Source organism: Cloeon dipterum, chromosome 1 (assembly GCF_949628265.1).
Source record: "Cloeon dipterum chromosome 1, ieCloDipt1.1, whole genome shotgun sequence".
NCBI lineage: Eukaryota > Metazoa > Arthropoda > Insecta > Ephemeroptera > Baetidae > Cloeon > Cloeon dipterum.
Window position 1 is genome coordinate 31,985,674 of NC_088786.1, and position 17,863 is coordinate 32,003,536.

A 17,863-nucleotide genomic window follows, 5' to 3' on the forward strand; every position below is an offset into this window, starting at 1 on the left:
GAATTATCGACGGTGCGATCTCTCACGAGCAGCGAGAAAAAAATGGGAGAAGCAGGAGAATAAATAAAAGTGGGTCGATCTCGTCAGAAGAAGTGTCTGCTTTATTTTCATATATTCATCCCCCTCCCCTTGTAAAAGTTTTGCGTGTGTTCGTGTGAGTGAATTCACTGAGTACATTATTATGTATAAGGAATTGTACATACGTGAGTGTGTTGTGAAACAATTAATAACAATATAGTTGATCAACATACACCTGAGCATTTTGAGTTTGTCTAACAGAAACAGGCAACAAGTACATAATATATGTATGTATATGATAAAACACAGCGCGTCGACTCTTCGCATTCAAAACAAAATCAAGTAGTGTCGTGTATTAGCAACAAAATTGTACTGCTCGTCATATCAAGATGCTAATTAATATAAAATTAAACACGCAAGATAACTTAAGAGAAACGAGAAGACTAGCACGATTCCGCGGCGTCATCCGAGGGGAAGAGAGAGAGAGAGAGCAGAACAATACAAAGACGGGACAAAAGACCAAGCAGAGCTTGAAATTTATAATTCATACAATCGCGAAACGAAACGCGACGTGCACACGAAAATATCCCCGTTTTTTTGTCAAGTGCTGGGTGTGATTCTTGGACAACAAAGGTACGCGGGCCACTCACTCTATTTACACAAACGTCGAAACAAAGACACGCGATTTACGCGAAACAGCCCGCGCTACATAGCAGGGCGTGCGAGACAAGAAGTATAATATTTATGCATGACAAAAATGAAGCTGTTTGTCGCGGTGGCAGAATGTTGCAATAATCGCGCGCCAACGTAAAGCTGTGCGCGCAGTAATGAGGTGGAAAAATCAACGACACATCGCACGGAAGAGCAGAAAGATAATCATAAAAAAGAAAGAGTTATTCGGTGTTCACATTCAGAGAGAAAAGAGAATGAATAACATCAACCAGTATATAGTTTATTTGCCTCTTGCCGGGGCGTTTTGTTCTCTTTCATTAATTCTGCTTGTTTATATGTCTGTGTGTGTTGGTATATCGCGTTATCTCATCGTTTTCTGGTTGGGAAAACACTTTCCCCTGGAGAGATCACTGTATGCACCTGTCGCCGAGTAGAACAACACAGTAACAATTTGTGCCGACTGAGGGAGAGAGTCTATTTTTTTTCATCCGCACTATATATATATTTATTAACAGAGAGTGTTCGTGAGCACGGCTTGCGACGACACAACAATGGAACTCTTTTTTATTTTTGAACACACTGCGCTCTCAGACGACCTCTACACAAAATATCTTCACGCTCAGTGCCTGCCATGAATTAATTTCAAGTGTTGATATTCCTGAAATTAAATCAAATTTATTGCTGCTCTGGAAATTCAATTTGACGTTAGTGGAAAATTCCAATTCAAACCTTCTCATTTAAATGAATTTATAAATTAACTTAAATTTAATACACTTTTGCGATCGTTACGACTTATTCATTTTGAGAAAATAATAAAATAATATGCACTAGCCAGCAATGCAAACCAAATTATCTTCAAGATATTATTTTCACAATCGTGGTCGTCAAGGAAACACCACCAAATTAGCTACTATTTAAATTAAGATATGTATAAATCCGTTACAGTTAGTACAGTGAATCGCTCTTTTAAAAAATTTACATTGAAACATTCATTTGCAACAAACGACTCTTTCAGGTTCCAATTAAAAAAGGTGGTGCTCGTTTGAATTAGCACTCAAAGGGATAAATTATTAAAAGAGCTCAACTGAATTGGTCAGAGCAGCAGCTGCTATCTGGGCGTGTATATCAGTTTCACATGCAAGGTAATTAGCAATTTGAACACGCTGTCTGACCAACGCGCTGCTTTTTAATTTATTGCCTTTCACGTGTACGCATCACTCGCTTTTTACTCTTTATACAAAACTCAGCCGCCACTTGTGCTATTTTTTTATCTGTCAGAGAGTTACAAGTACTATTTTAGAATTCTCACATTTGATTGTTTTCGTTTGGGAAAGCACGATTAATGTGCACGTTTCATTCGCTAGAGATTGTGTTTTGGATGGGTGACTTTGAATACCCTTTATCATCCGTGCTTGCATAATCAACCAGAAAATTCAAACAGAGTTGCTTTCAATTTATTCGAATATATAGGAGGTTGATTTTAGCCGCCAAATGTACAAACAGCGATTACCTATGAAAACACTTCTAAAATTCCAAATATACATCTAATTAATTTTAATTTTATAATGTTTTCACACAGAGAAACCATACCGAATATTTAGGCACTTTCGAAAGCAACTGATCAACCCTAAAAATCGCGCAACACGCGAAATCACCGATGTCGTGCCCGTCCAATTCATTCAATGGTTCGGCCTGCAATTTATCGTCGCTCAAAAATAATCCACCATCCAAAAAGTTAATGCACATTTTGCCATCCGGAAAGGGCGGCGTGCGTGCGGCAGCAGCGGCTTTCGGGCTTGATTGGCCATTAATAATGGGATGTGTGTCAACTACAACGCGGCGGGGTGTGATATGTGTGTGTGTGTGTATGAGTAAAAAAGCAGCTCACTCTCTCCCGTGTTTTTTTTCGTTCGAGCACCGACAGTCTGCTCTGCACCAGAATTATGTAAAAAAATCGTCGTGTCCCAGGGCAGTCTCGCCGACGGCGCAACTCCACATACTTTTCTTTCTCTACACCCTATCAATCATGATACTGTGTGTCCAACCGCACCTTCCAACCAAACCTCTGGAGACGCAGCTTCGGTGGCACGGCCGGCGGAGTCTCGAGAAACTGCCAACTTTTAATTAAACGCCTCTCTGCAACACGAGAAACAACAGCGGGTGCGCGTCTTTATGTAGGACATCAACATTAGTGTGTGTGTGCTGTGTGTAGTGTACACGAAACATTAATTATTCAATTAAAGCTGCTTTTGCTAGGCTCGCATGCACGGGTGAAAGGTGCGTGGTGTCGCGTTTTTGGCGCATTCCTGGTTAAACAAAATTTCTGTCGTGCATAATTAAATGAAAAGTGGGCGGCGCCCCGCAAATATAACGAGATGCTTTTTATGCGCGGCCACGGGATTTGTCGCGTAATATTATGTTGCGAGAAGCCGCAGCGACGTCAGATTTAATGAGCTGCTCATCATCTGCGACGCTGAATCGACAAATTGGACTTTGCTACGTGCAGTCAAAGAAACTTTTTTTTGGTCCTTTACAATCGAGCTGTGAAGAATTCACGTGATATTATTGCAGAAACGAAAAGATAAAACACGAACCACAAATAAATAATAATCAACGGCGGAGTGCATCCGTCGTGACACGCAGGTTGCATAAAACGCAACTTTGCAGGGGCTTGATTTGCGTGCGAAGTAATACATTCAAAATAATAAATGTACTGCAAAAATGCATGTCAAATTATTGTCAAATCATAAATTGGTGTGAAAAATATTAAATTTGTGCACTTCCTAATAACGTTGGCGATACACGTGGACAGGAGAAAGAAAATATATAATAGTCAACACACTTAAACGAGTTGCAAACTTAATCAAGGTCCAAAGAACCAACTGAGATAAGTAAGGTGAGTGCATGATGTTGTCCACCAACAAAACAAACACAATAAATAACGGATGAGCATCTTCTCGAGATTATAAATATTTAATAATAAGCACCGATCGAGAGCGTGACTCACAGGGTCACAATCACATCGGCGGCCAACGCACCGGCAGAGTCCGCGGCGGCCCTGTCCCTTTCGGCCGCTAGCCGCTCAGTCGCCGCGGCCCGGAATCTGTTCGCAGGGGACGCATGGTCAGTGTCGGCAGCGGGCACGTGACTCGGGGTACTTACGCCCGCGCGTGCGCCGTAGGCGTAGGGACGCGGTTCTCCCCCCACCATCACGGCCATAGGCATGCGCATGGCGTACCGCGGGGCCGGCGGTGGAGGGGGGATGACGTCGCTCTGATGGAAGAGGCTGCTGCGCGTCTGACACTCGTTGTCGCGCACCTCGATGCTCGGGCTCTTGCTGATGGTGGGGAACGAGTCGTGTGCGCCTGCGTACAGCCCGTTGTACCGCTTTCCGTGCGGGCAGTCGTGCAGGGCCGTGGGCAACGGGCTGCCCCCGGGGTCACCGGCCAGCGTCGGCACGTAGCATCCGTGCCCAGGCTCCTCCTCGTCCGGCGTCGTGTCGCGGCACCGCGGCGGCTCCGACGAGTAGCGCGTCATCGAGGCGCGGATCTTGTCGGCGCCGAACGAGCCGCTCGCGTTGTCCGCCAGCATGGTCATCGACACAGTGTGCAGCTCGGGACATGGGCCGCGGCCCACGTCGTCCAGCCGGTTCTCGCGCGACTGACGCATGTGCTCCTGTGGATACAAATCAAAGACAATAATGATTAGAAAATTAAAGGCAAAAACGCTTTATTACTCCTACAATTTAGGAATAAACAGTGGGGACCAGATTCGTGCGACGCGCAGATATGGCGTCCGGTGAAGTATGGCGCGAAAAAACGGTCACGTGAAAATGCGGGAAAAGAACCAAGTTTTCGTCAATATTGTGACATAATTTGCATTACTTGTACTAATTGTGTCTTTTGGATCGTAAAAACAAACTCTTGACACTCGTACGGCAATCCAAAGAGAGCTTTTTGTTTCCCACATTCAGACGCCATCTTGGATCTGCGCAGTGGGAACCAATTTTATCGCATATCTGGACCCCGCTGGGAATAAAAAATGTTCCTGAAGGAATTTTTTAAGGGTGCATACGCAAATTAGTCAAGTTTTTATGTTTCCAAAGCACTCTAAATTCAATTTCAACTGAGCGAACAGAGACGTAATAAGAATGATCCACAAATATAATATCGAAAAAATATAATCTCGTCAAAAGAAGATGGATTATAATTTAGTTTCAAAATTTAAGTTTATTATGGGCTGACAGGGCAACTCTGCCCCAAATCAGCACACATCCATAAAGTAATGATACAATTATGTAGGAACAACATTTGGAAGGAAGTAATGATTAATGGTAGCTTGAGAATATTGCTTCTTCAATTTTCTTCTTAAATGCACTTGAATTCTCGTTCATACACAAATTTGGTGAAAGACTATTCCAATGACGATAGCACTGCACTTGGAAGCACTGTTCAGGCACAGTAACATTTACACGCGGAGCCAGAAGCCTCAATCGATGAGCTCTGGACCTGCCTATCAAGTCAACATCGCGCATGGGGGTAACATAACATTTTAAATATTCAGGGCAATTATTGTACAAAATCTTATGTGTTTGTGTTAGTACATGCAATTTACGTCTGTCTGTAATCTTTAAGATACGACACTTTTTATACAAAGATGACAAGTCTTGCCCGCGTTTGACGTCAAATATATAATTTAATAGCTCCTTTGGGATCATAAAAATAAACAGGAAAAAATAAGAAGAATTCTTCCATTGCATGTTTATTAGACTCTTTGCTTGCTGTTAACCACATCAAAAATTTAAATTTTAAGTTCAAATTGTTTATTGAACTGGGCCAAAAGAGCCTTTGCTCCATACTTGTTCATATCCTTAACAAAAAATATAACAAATTATTGCAAAATATTATAAAAGGGAGATTTGTTCGGTAATTTGGAGAATTTTAACATTTTTCTAAACAAATATATAAAAACGTTGTTTTTCTCATAAAAGTAGAAGTTGAAAATTTATTTATCAGAATGAAGTTGACTTGGAGCGCTTTTCCTGACCAAAATAAACTCCGTTCGCCGTTTTTCCACTCACAGAAAAATAGACTTAGTTTTAAATAGATCATGGCGTTTGACTTGTTTAATTTTTCAAGGAAAATATAATAAGCAGGAACTGCGTAAAGGCGCGAAGCAAAAATAAGAGTCAACATTTGTGTGTGCCGTAGATAAATTTAATTTATTAAAATGATATTTTGTGTTATTTCTTTTGGATGCGAGTATGTATGGGGCAAAGTTACCCTGCTGGTCTGCAATAAAATAAAAATTTCAATCTAAGTAACAACATTAGTCTGTTTCTACTTATTCATGTCTAATCTCAATCTCAGTCCCATCTTATTACATTTAAATAAATTGATAAAGTTTCAATTGTGCAACTCTCATTAAAATTTAAAAGTAAGAAATCACAACTGCATACTCGTTTCCATATCGCCACAGCATTGCCTTTTTACGAGGCATTGCACCACGTAGGACAAACTTTTATGCATTATTCAACGAAGGCACAATTCTTCAGCCGAGAGTCTATGTGTGCGGAGCGAAGTCTTTCTTACGTTAGCGGGATAAAAGATTTTTTTGCCACGGTGTTCACTTGAACTGTGTAGTCCGCAGGCAGGCGAAGGAAGTGGCGCAAAGAGCAGAAAAGAGACGAATAACACACATGGCAAAGGTTAGTTTACCCTCTGAAAGTGCGCCTGCTTTTCACAAACACACCGTTCCACTCTGTTAAAATACACATTGTGTGAGTCGAGTGTGTGTGTGTCTCGGTTCGATAGCCAAAGACCGTCGACGACGACGACGACGACGACACAAAAGATACATACACTAAAAAAATACTTGAAATAAGTAACGAGCACTCACCTTCATGATTCTGTGGTCGCGGATTAGCTTGCGCGTGCAATTGAAGACAAAGGCGAAGCACATTCCCGACAAGATCAACGTGAAAATAACGAGGATAATGATGATGTGCTCCGAGTTGAGTATCGACACGTGCTTGCTCTGCAACCGAGACAAATGAGAGGTAGGAGGGTTCGTGCGCAGCATTCATTAGCGGCGTTGATGAGAGAGAAATTCCGCGTTTTATGATTTATAAGCATTTTAAAGGGTATCTGCGCCCTTAAAGAAGAAGATTTAACAACTCACGATGCACTCGTCCTCGTCCCATCGAAAACGACAATTGATTCGACCGTTGCAGCGCATACTCCGCGATATGCAAGTGTTGTCCTCACAGTCGAATTCATCGCTGTCGCAGCCTGGAATTCAAAAGGAAAAATCGGCATTGTTATATTTAGAAATCAAGAGGGGATTTTTTTTAACATCAATGAGATTGAATTCAATTAGAACGTATATATTATATGAGCTTTCCACTTTTGCACTCTTTCCTTTTTAAAGCTAGTAATTCTTTTTAAAGCTAGTAATCATTCCTAAAGAGCACAGCGTATAAATTCCATTAATATTAAAATTTATAGATTTTTCGAAGAACTAATTTGCCAGCCTCATCACAAGACGTTATCGACCAGCCTTCCTTTTTTTAGCAGTAATTGTTGCTTTAGTATCCTTTCATGAAAATTATCTAAAAGGATTTATACTGCCAGGAGATAACTTAATCAAAAGACACGTCAGTGAGATTGAACGAAAAAAAAACAACATTAAAATGAGACGCTTGGCACTCTCGTTGTTCGTTCTGTCTGTTCTCAGTGGTGTATTTCACAAGTAACTAACCAACCAAATAAATTAAGTAATACAAACTCTACCACATTTATCAATCACCGCGAACATTGCTGCTGACGAGAAATGTGAAAAAAGAAGCCTTTTCAAAGCCAATTCCATTTAATGCCGAAAGAGTAATGAAATTTTAATGTTTTATTTATTTTAAATAATGATTGCCGATTTCAGCTCCAGTTCACTCGCCTGCCATGACATGATTATACGGAGCACACGGTCGACAAGGTAAAAAATTTGGGAACTCGACTCCTTTTTAGCTTAAAATATATAAATTGAGATAAAAAAGTGTATTTAAAAAGCAAAACTGTAATTAAGTCGTACGTCGATGGTGTCTAATAAATAAATAACAGCAAAACGCAAAACTGAACTTCCTTTTCTAGGATATTGGAGGGTACCCTCAAGAAGAAAATGTTAAAGTAAAACGGAAACCTTGATTAGAGAAGTTTGAAAAAATAGGAGGAGAGAATTACAAAAGAACACTGCGATTTTTGTTTCGAAATAATTTGAATTGAAAATTAAATCCATATATAATTGAACATATCTAATAACAAGATCAATACCCAGTTTTTAGCACAATTTTTTCATCACATTTTTATTTTCAATCATTTTATGAGTTTTGAGGCCTGTGTGTGACGCACACACTCCACAGTAAAAAGCCAATTACCCTGCGCTTGAGAGTTTTCACAGCTCATCGGAAGGAAAATATTATTCGGGCTGCCGTTGGGAGAAATCAATGAGCTCAAAGAATAACACATTCACCATTGTTACGAGTAGTCAGTCAGCCCATTCACAAAACGCAACAGGCACATTGTTATTTTTACAACCTGGCAGCGAGACACCCACTGAAGAAGCAGACCGTTCGTCCGTGCGCACGTCTGTGAGTGTATACATAGATGTATGCATTCGGCGTAAAAGAGAAAGCCCGGCGGCGGCTGCGGAGGCGAGAGTGTAAAACGACACTAAAGGGCTCATGCACTGGAAGAGGTCCAAACGTCGGTGTCGCTGCCAATAGCAAGTGGTAGATCATTTTTTGTCACTCGCGCGCGTCCGACGGGCCCGAAATAACACACGCGGCTAATTGGAAAAGGGACTCACCCTGTCCAGCGGCCTTGTCCCTGAAGGCGGTGTACAGGGCCTCGAAGGTCGAGTTGATGGCCTTGGCCTCGCCGAAGAAGCGCACGTGCAACACGTTGGTCGTGCTGGTGACCGAGTCGGCGATGCTGCCGCAAAAGTTTTTCAGTCGGTTCGGCAGGTCGGTCTGCGTGGAGAAGACGTCGACGAAGTTGCTGTCGCAGTCATTCGGCTTCTCCAGTTTGAACTTTAGGAATGCTAGTTGAATCTGAACGAGCGGACAGAAAGGGAAAACGAATGAGATAATTCACTGCGCGCGGCACGCGCAAAAACTTTTGACGATTTGTCCCGCGTGACGGCAACTCAACGCCGCCGCGCATCTTTCCGGGCAAGCGTCCTCTTTTTGTCGTCAACGCACAAAGCCTTTTACCGCTGAATGGCGGACAACCGGCACGCGATGGTTATTGGGAAAAAGCTTCGACATCTCGAATAGTTCAGGAGGAGAACGCTGTTAAGACAAGACTAATGGTTGGCTCACAATCAGAATCGAGGAATCAGCGCAGCTTAAAAAGGCAAACAAATAAAAGAAAGGTCTTTTTTGAGAACAATTATGCTCCGTTGAATAGACTTGCAAACAAAACTTCCAAAGAGCAGAGACGAATAAAATTAAGGATTTCAACTTTTTAGTCTGCCCGCTTTATGAGCCAAATTTAATGCCAAATTAACAAGCAAAAGTTTAGAAAATTCCCAAAATTCAACAATAGCGGAATTCACAAAAGAAACCCTCCGGAATAATTTATTTTGCCGATCACGCCGCTCTTGATCTTGATTGCGCTGATTGTGAGTGAACAAGCTTCGTCAACGACAGTTGGCTCTCTCATCGCCGTGAGTGCCGGTTTGAGTGTTTATGCAAGCTGCTCGTCAAGTGTGCTTGGCGCGTTGCATACATCATCCAGCCGGCAGGCGCATTCAACACGGTTCTTTCCACTTACCTTCCAACCTTCTTTCACACGGATGACCCACATGCAGTCGAGAGGCACTCCGTAGGTCATCGAATGGGCCACCCTGTGGCTCTCGATGTCCGAACGGTTGACCCAGCCCTCCATGCCGCCGACGTCGATTCGGCACATGTCCATTTCTGGCTGGTGCACAGCTGAGGACGGGATAAAATATTTTTTGTCGTTTAGTAATGGGAGAAGTTGTAAGAATCGCAGATTTTTTCGGTCCATTAAGCAAAACTCTAATTTATTTTTAAATTCGAATTTTGTCAGCTCGCGCTTGAAAACAAACAGATTCATCCTGAAAACCTTTTTATCCGCATTAGCAAACAGAAACAAAGTGCTTCCCGGACGTTGATAAAAACACGAGAGAGCACTCAAAATTCTGCTCTTGCAAAAACGCACGTGGAGGAAAAATTGTGATATTATAATACAATATCCGCGGCGCCAGCGGCCTCGCCTTTCGGGCAAAAAAATAATCGTCCCGGCGGCTATCAGCTGAGAATTGATGGCCGCAGTTTTGCCCTTGTTGTCAGTGCTGTTTCCAACGAATTGGGTTATTAATTTTCTAGACTTTTTGTTTCGCGCCGCACATTAGTTAAAGTATGCAGTCCTCTCCGCCCGAGCAATTTATCTCACGCTAAACCTTTCCCGACGGCAATATTTCCTTTAATGACGCCGAGAGCTGCGCGAGTGGGATTACGATGACTACTTTTAGATGGAGACTTCGTTACACAAACTCGCGCATGTGTGGCTTATTTTAATTTATCCTCTGAAAACAGCATTATTTTCTTGTCAAAGCTGTTCGTCATGATTATCTGCGAGACAAGCCAGCCTCTCAAGTTTTCCCAGGGGAAATCAGCGACGTACTTATTAAAACAGCAAGTCGCAGACATTATCAATTAAAAAGTAAGATGTAAGACTTGTTTTGATTTTTTCCGGGCACGTGAAATGTATAAAAGATATTTTAAAAAAGCTAAAATAATGCGAAGAAAAAGCGCAGATATTTTTCTCTTTGTGGAAGTGAAGTAAATATTTTCCAAAGTATTAAAAAGACCAACAAGAGAAGGTTTTGTTCGATAAAGGTTTTCAGTCTTTCGTTTCTTCCATTACAATAATTGCATTTCTCCAGAAATCATGAAATCCAGTGGATTACAAAACAATCTACAACACTCACCCGAAGTTGGCCTCGGGATGTACTGGTAAACAGCCTTGAAACCCGAGTACTCGATGTTCTCGTCGGAACGGAAACGAAGCCACAAGTACCTGTCCGAGCTGGTGAGCATCGGAGGGAAATGGTTGTCGCAGTAAGTGCCAATGAGCGTCGAGTAGCCGTGCGCACCGTCACGCACCTCCAAGTAATCATAACGACAGTCTTCGCTCGGCTCCAGGTGGAAGTCGTCCCGAAAGTCCAGACGTAGGAGGTGGCCTGGATCCGCTGCAAAAAATACGAACAAAACCGATTAGAAACTATGAATCTTTTTTCAAACATTCAAACGCTTGGAGACTGTTACAAAATTTTCCTAAATAATATTTAAAATTAATTAATTTGGTTCAGATTTGTGTCATTCAGAATTATAAAACCCGACAAAAATATAACACGTACATGCCCGTGCAGCATTTTTATGGAAGTGCACTTAGTGACAGATCCAATTTATTTTATTCCATTTTTAGACAAATTTTTAAAGACGGTTTAGAGCCAAAAAGTTTCCAACAGGTTTTAGAGACGAGTTGGCATCCGACCTTTTAACCCGGTTTTAATCATACTTTTAGAGTCATGATAGCTCTGTGAAAACTCTGAATCGGGCGTTTAGTGCCGTTTGTGTCCACCTTCAGCTCATTTTTTCCCTGTTCAGCCAAGGTCCTCCAAGTATTATAAGAATTTTTGCTAGAGGTTGTTTTGTCGATGCTTCAAAATACATTTAAATATAATTCTCGCTTTTACTAATTGTCAATACGGATGATCAGATATTTGTTAAATATCCTCACTCCTGACCATGTCGATCAACTTTTGCCCAACTAGTTTACAGAGAGCAAACAAAGGAAAACATGCACAAACAACATATCAATTTTTCATGCTGTTGACGGTAGCAGCAAACATTATGCTTGTTTTTCATTAGCTGGCATGATGAACAGGTTCTCGTTATGACAATAAAAATTGAAATTTTATGGCGTTAACTACATGTGGCAGAGCGGGAAAGCTATTAGCAGAAACCATAAATCCGGCTGTCTGGCCGACACTGACACGCGTGGAAAAATGGAAGCGAGGCAGCTCCAGGTGCGACGACATCATCAATCATTGTTCCTTCGCCGCCGAACGAACCGTCGTAACAAATTCCGTTCCACGTGAGAACAGCTTCCTGTTGCACTGCGTGCCGAACGAAAAAAAAAATCGGATTTGCACATCGTAAGCGGAGTGATAAGCACGAGATTTATTTTAGAAAACAAGTAGTGGCTCTGCCTATAATGAATAAATTCACGGTTGCAGCGAAGAAAGTTGGCTTTTGGCACCGGCTCCTGTGGGCGCGAGTAAAGATAGCGCGACGGCGGCAGCGGCTATATTGATGCCTCTGGAGCGATAAGAGCAGCGAGCGAGGTCCCCTCCTTTTTGCAGAGTGAGATGTCTACGCCGCCGAGGGGTTAAAGACCTAAGGGGAAAGGGGAGCACCGACGACAAAAAAGTTGTTTCATCACCAGAACGACCGCACTGATACCGCCCCGAACAACAAGTTTCAGACCGCACTGCCGGGCCACAATTGAATACCGCTGGGGTGCAAAGACACTGTGCGGCCCCCAAAGTATGGCAACATCAAAGGGCTATTTCGGTATGCACCATTTCGGCCGCGCTGCGGCTTCATTTAACGGCTCCAGCCAATCACTGATTGGTAAAATTTAATGTCCGTGATTACGATCTATCGCCAATTTCCAGTTAATGAAATGCGGGCGGGTTCTTCACGTTTCAGAGGAAATTTATAAATTTAAAACGAAAAAACCTGATGAGCAGATATATATTTTTGGTATTTCCACTTGAAGTAAATCCTGAAAATTTAGTTTTGATTCTTCAAGGCACCTTGCCAAAAATTCTTTATTGTTTATTACGTCACTGCCCACAGCCTGCCTCCATTGATATTTTGTTTTACATTGAAGGAAAATTTCATTCTTTGTTAAAAACAATGTTTGCACTTTTGAATTTTAGTTGGTGGGGTGATTTTTAATTCGTTAACCTAGCATGGTGTACAACTTGGGTAGCATTGTCGAAATCTTTCGAATTGGCAATCTTAGCGATTTATGGAGGTTGTAAAAGAGCAACTAAAAAAACATTTTTTTAAAGCTTAGGTGAAATTTGATTCACAGACAAGTTTTGACGAAACGGATTGATCTGTGTTTTTGAAATTATGATTAAATTTGGAATTTTCGTAGAAAGGCCTTTGACAAACTTGATCAACATCTTCTGAAAGCTAGTTAAATTTGCCTCCAAAATTTCTTGTTTCCAAAGGTATTTAAAAATTTGAAATTTAATTCGAATTAAAATCTTCCCAAATGTCAGAGATAGAGCATCAGCTCAGAAACTTTAAAGAAAATATTCAAACAAGCTTTTAGCGATTTTTCTTGCACTCTAAACATCTTGAGATGGAAGGTTAAAAATTACACATTTACACTTTGATTATCTCGTCAGATTAAGTTAACCTTTCATAAATAATCATGACTGAATGAAAACTTACTTCAAAGTTAAATTTTACAGCATTGCCAAATAAATCGATCTTATTTGACATATCAAAAAGTCTTAGCTAAAATGTTGACACTCGAACTCTGTTTTTCCACGTTGAAAATTCAAAATGAATGTCATCCTCGTTGCTTGAAAAATTTCCTTTAATTTATAATTCCGGACTCAATAATTTCACAAACAATTACACGGAAAATCCATAAAAATTCATTGTAAAAATGCCCAGAAAAATAGACAGCCAATCGAAGCGGAAATTTTATTATTAAATTCAATTAGTTAAAACTTATACAGTAAGGGAAGCGCTGAAAATACTATATTTGAGATTGGATCGAGTCTGATTGTGATAATACTTGCAGAAAATCCCACAAATGATATGGAGTAGTTCTCAAGCATATGTACGTATGCGAAAAAGTGTCGGTCTTGAGCATCATTAGAGCGGGAGTGCATTTCGCTGACGGCGGGAGAGCATTTTGATCGCGCGGAATAAATCGGCTTATCTCGCTGGCGGAGTTTCTGCTCGCCGGACTGCACGCCGCGCGAACACGCCATTTGCAGCAGCGCTAACTGCATTCGCGTGCAGCGCACAATGAATAAAAAGATGAGCACACACAGCATCCACTGCTGCATTTGTTTCCGCTGCATCAAAAGAGAAGAGCCCGGTTGTAAAAGGAAGAAAAGAGCGAGCGAGCGAATCGATGCCGAGCGAGGCCGACTTACTTGCTCATCATCCTCTTTCCAGCGCCGGAGCAAGTGACCGCTAACGGGATCTGCCGTGATTGCGACTCGGGCACATTTTAATCCAATCAAACTCTTACATTCTGCCGTCAAGTTCAAAGTGCATGCTTTTTAGCTACACACTCTTAAGAAGGATGCTCACGCGGAGAGTAATTTGATTTTGCAGTGCACTTAAAACGCATTCTTCGATAAATGGGTCTATCGAGAACTTAAACAATGTGCTGGAAGAAGTTTATAAGGTTAATTTTGATCATTTAAAACAATTTTTGATGCATTAGCAAGCAGGGGAGAGTAAAGGGTGCAATCGGTTGGAATAGGGGTGTGCGAAAACTAAAGAGGCTGAAAGACTGTCAAGATTGGAGCTATAAATAAGTTAATTTTAAATTGTTACCCAATTTATTTCACACCATCATCGGTGTACAACTACTTTAATAAAGCAAAATTTAAAATATCTTTCCTGGGAGGCGTCCGAGTGAGGAAAGTTTTGTCTGAGGCTGCGTAGGGTAAACGCTAACTTTGAAAATAAATCTAAACTTTTTTGCCTACTAATAAAATTTATTTTAAAATGGCTATATACTCTCATAGGCGAACAACATGGAATAAAAGGCTAAAAATTGTACAAAAAAGAGTAGAGTGAGAGTTGTACACGCTCACGTACTGTACAACGATAAATATTTTTTCCTTTTTGCCTTAATTTTGACGTTTTTTATTTTCAATTTGTGATATTCTTATTTTTTAAATCTACTTTTTAATCAATATAATATACCTCTTTCCGAGATAAGAGACCTAAGCTCAACAATGCGAGTCAATCGGCTTGGTATCAGACTATTTATAATAAAAATATGATTAAATCTGGATAAACTTTGAAAGACAATTGCTGAGGTGAGCTGGAGACCTACATCTCAATTCTCACGCAGGTCTACAATCGTCAAAATTTATGATATTTTGGTAAGTGGGGCTTATTGAGAACGTCCTTAGTTTGTTCAAATTTTGGGCACTTACACTTTCATTCCGAATTGAATAAAACATGTGCATTTTAGACACATAACTAATTTCCTCTTACAGTTTGTCCTGAAGAACTTGAGTATTTGAAAACAAATATTTTAATAAAACTTCTGAGTGTACTTTGGAATGGAACATGTTTCCTAGAGGGAATTAAAACCTTGAGTAATAAGAACGATGAAAAGAGTAAAATTAAAAAATGGCTTTACAACAATTAACTGATTCCGTCTATACCATGCTGCATGAAAATTTCTGTCACTTTATGAATGTATTAAAATCTGTCCTGTGCAGCTAAAAAAGCGGAATTGGCTGGACTTTGGTTGTTTCATTTCATAATCTTTCGATTACGCATTTGTGCGATTAGTTTGTTACTATGATAATAGATTCTTCAAACGAAAGCAGCTGGGGCTATTACAAGAATTGAATTGGATCGATTTGAAAAGATTAAGTGACCGCTATATAGCAGGGAAACAATAGCAAACAGAATTGGATCCTCTTAAGACGTTTTATTGGGGCAGACAAAATCAAATTATTTTTATACGACGTGCGCACACCACCGGCCTGATTCACCAAGTTTAGAGCGTGTAATTACTCTGCGTTGAGCCGAAAGGCCATCATTCCATATCACGTCTCTTTAACAGGTCGCCTAAAGTCTAGCACTCGGTTGATGGTGTGCGTAAGCGTGGGCAGGAAGAACTTTCTTTTGTCTCATCGCCGCTATTGAAAAAAATCGATGGAATCTTTGCCATTTATCTCGGAGGTGTAGTTAAGCCATGCGTGCAGGCTGCTGCGGAAGGAAGCAGCGTGCAGGAGAGAGAGCGAGAAAGAAAGGAAGGAAAGCAGGACCGTAACCTCTCTATATCAGCGGACCAAGTCTATAAAGTTTTAAATTACGACATGAAATTTTACAGCCCTCTCTTTATGCCTCGGGTCTGCGCGTGTTTGTAGCGATACACGCACACGCGGCCGTAATTTATACGCGTTATTTTTAATACTCTATTGATTCCTGCGGGGCATCGGCAGTCCGAGCCGACTTCCGTCGCATCAGTCTACCCGCCCAACCGGCCGCGAATCCGCCCGCCCGGCCGCCCGGCCGCCCACCCTCGACGGATGGCACACGTCGCTTTGTTTTATGCTGTTCGGTTCGGCCGCTTTTACAGCTCCGCTCTTTTTACTGTGTTCCCAGTTCGCATCGCGCCTCGCACAGATTTGCCCCCGGAATATGCGCTCTCTCGCGGTTTAATTGAGCCAGATGGACGCTTTGTTTGCCTCTCCGAATTTTACGTCCCTCGTCGCTCCCGACACTTTGACGTCTGTGTTATTTGGGAGCTGAATTTCGAGCCGACTGCTGGCAAATAGGGAAATTGCGCATACCACCTTCTCAAACTGCGTCTATACTGGACCATTGAAAAAAAACTGAGCTGCGGAATATTTCTCTAGATCCTGTTTTAGTTTCAGCTGGGAATTCTGCACTTTCTCAACACTGCAGTCAGTTAATAAAAGGGGGAAAACGAGAAATTTCATTGAAGGCCACCAAGAGACAAAAATTTAAAACTATTTTAAAATTAGTGCACTGGTTAAAACCGTTTTTTACTCAGTTCTTACGGGTACAAAGTTCAACCTAGAGTCGTATACCAGTCACAGAAAATATTATAATGAATTTAGTGCGATTTTTAACACTTTAAAGATTTTATTTGACCGTGAAACATTAAATAATTATGTTAAATGTTGGCAAAAATTCATCTGATTACAGAATTAAAGCAGTTTTTATATTAGTTTATTGATGGGACAAGCCATTAAAATAATATCTTGTAAATCTTGCACAAAAAATTGACTCGTAAAACACAGTAATAGTGAAAACCCCGGTTGGTCAAGAAATGCAACCCTGTTTAAAATAATTTTCTAAATTGTTAATTTTGCTCTAATTTTATGTAGTAATATTATTAAAAAAGTTATCAAACATCCCTATTAATTTAAAAAAATTTCTCATGTTAGTGAAGTTTTAAATCTTATTTTTCTTTTTGCTTAAAGTCCTAGCAAAACACTTTCAAATTTTAATTTAACTAATCCTGTAACCATCCCTTGTAAATCAATTTAATGTATGATAAAAGGCCTCCCAATTTCCAATGCGCAAAAGAAAAAAGAGTCGGAAAAACGCCTGTGCTTTCCGTTGTGAATTTGACCCGATAAAGTTTTATTTTGCACAAAATCAGAATCACGAAATGGCGGGAAATCCTGCAAAAACAGTTTTTCTGAAAAAAATGGGATTTCCAAAAAAAATGCAGTGTTTTGCAAACCCTGATTAAAATACAAAATTTGAATTAGTGCTCATTACATTATAAATTAGGCTTACACAGTTTTGAAGCTTTCTCTCAAAATCATTTTTCATTCCTGACCAATTTGAATAAAATAAAAACGAACTTCATCCTTGTTGCTTGACAATTTCCTTCATTAATTTCTCATTCCGACAAGTTTTACAACATGGAAAAGCAACCTCGAGAGTTGACATTTTAACGAAGACTTTTGAATAAGGTTGAGTTAATAAACTATACATAGAAGTTGCTCATGCTAGATTGAAATGCCGGACATATAGACGTTGTTATTAATTTCACTCGCGGAGGGATTGCATTTCATTGTTACTCACGAGAGCACGTAATAGAAAACAATGTAGAGGAAATTACTAGCGCATGTGAGCTGCGAGGCACGCACAGTCCTCACTCCTCACGGATCTTCAATTGTGGAACAAGAAGAGAAAATTAGACTTGTTTAAAAGTTGCCGTTGGCGTTTCTTTGCACAATGTTAATTCAACTTTGAGTACAAATGCAATATTTAACGTCGGCAGCTGCGAGCATTTTAAGAACGGATTTTCGCAAAAGTTGT

The 17,863-nt window shown here is 40.7% G+C and overlaps 1 protein-coding gene across 8 annotated transcripts in view; it reads right to left on the reverse strand.

Moving 5' to 3' along the window:
- Positions 1–78: 78 nt before the first annotated feature.
- Positions 79–17,863, reverse strand: part of Neto (Neuropilin and tolloid-like) — a 59,086-nt gene continuing 41,301 nt past the window's right edge. For 2 of the 8 annotated variants that reach the window (XM_065494414.1, XM_065494407.1), the window contains exons 4-10: positions 10,699–10,959; positions 9,516–9,676; positions 8,548–8,791; positions 6,871–6,980; positions 6,589–6,726; positions 3,729–4,365; positions 79–2,826 (exon numbers count right to left, since the gene is read on the reverse strand). In XM_065494414.1, coding sequence (XP_065350486.1) covers positions 2,711–2,826; positions 3,729–4,365; positions 6,589–6,726; positions 6,871–6,980; positions 8,548–8,791; positions 9,516–9,676; positions 10,699–10,959 — 1,667 coding nt within the window. In that variant the 3' untranslated portion in view covers positions 79–2,710. Of the gene's footprint in view, positions 4,366–6,588; positions 6,727–6,870; positions 6,981–8,547; positions 8,792–9,515; positions 9,677–10,698; positions 10,960–17,863 lie in introns of all 8 variants that reach the window. The other 6 variants (XM_065494456.1, XR_010575509.1, XR_010575507.1 and 3 more) reach the window with 6 other exon arrangements.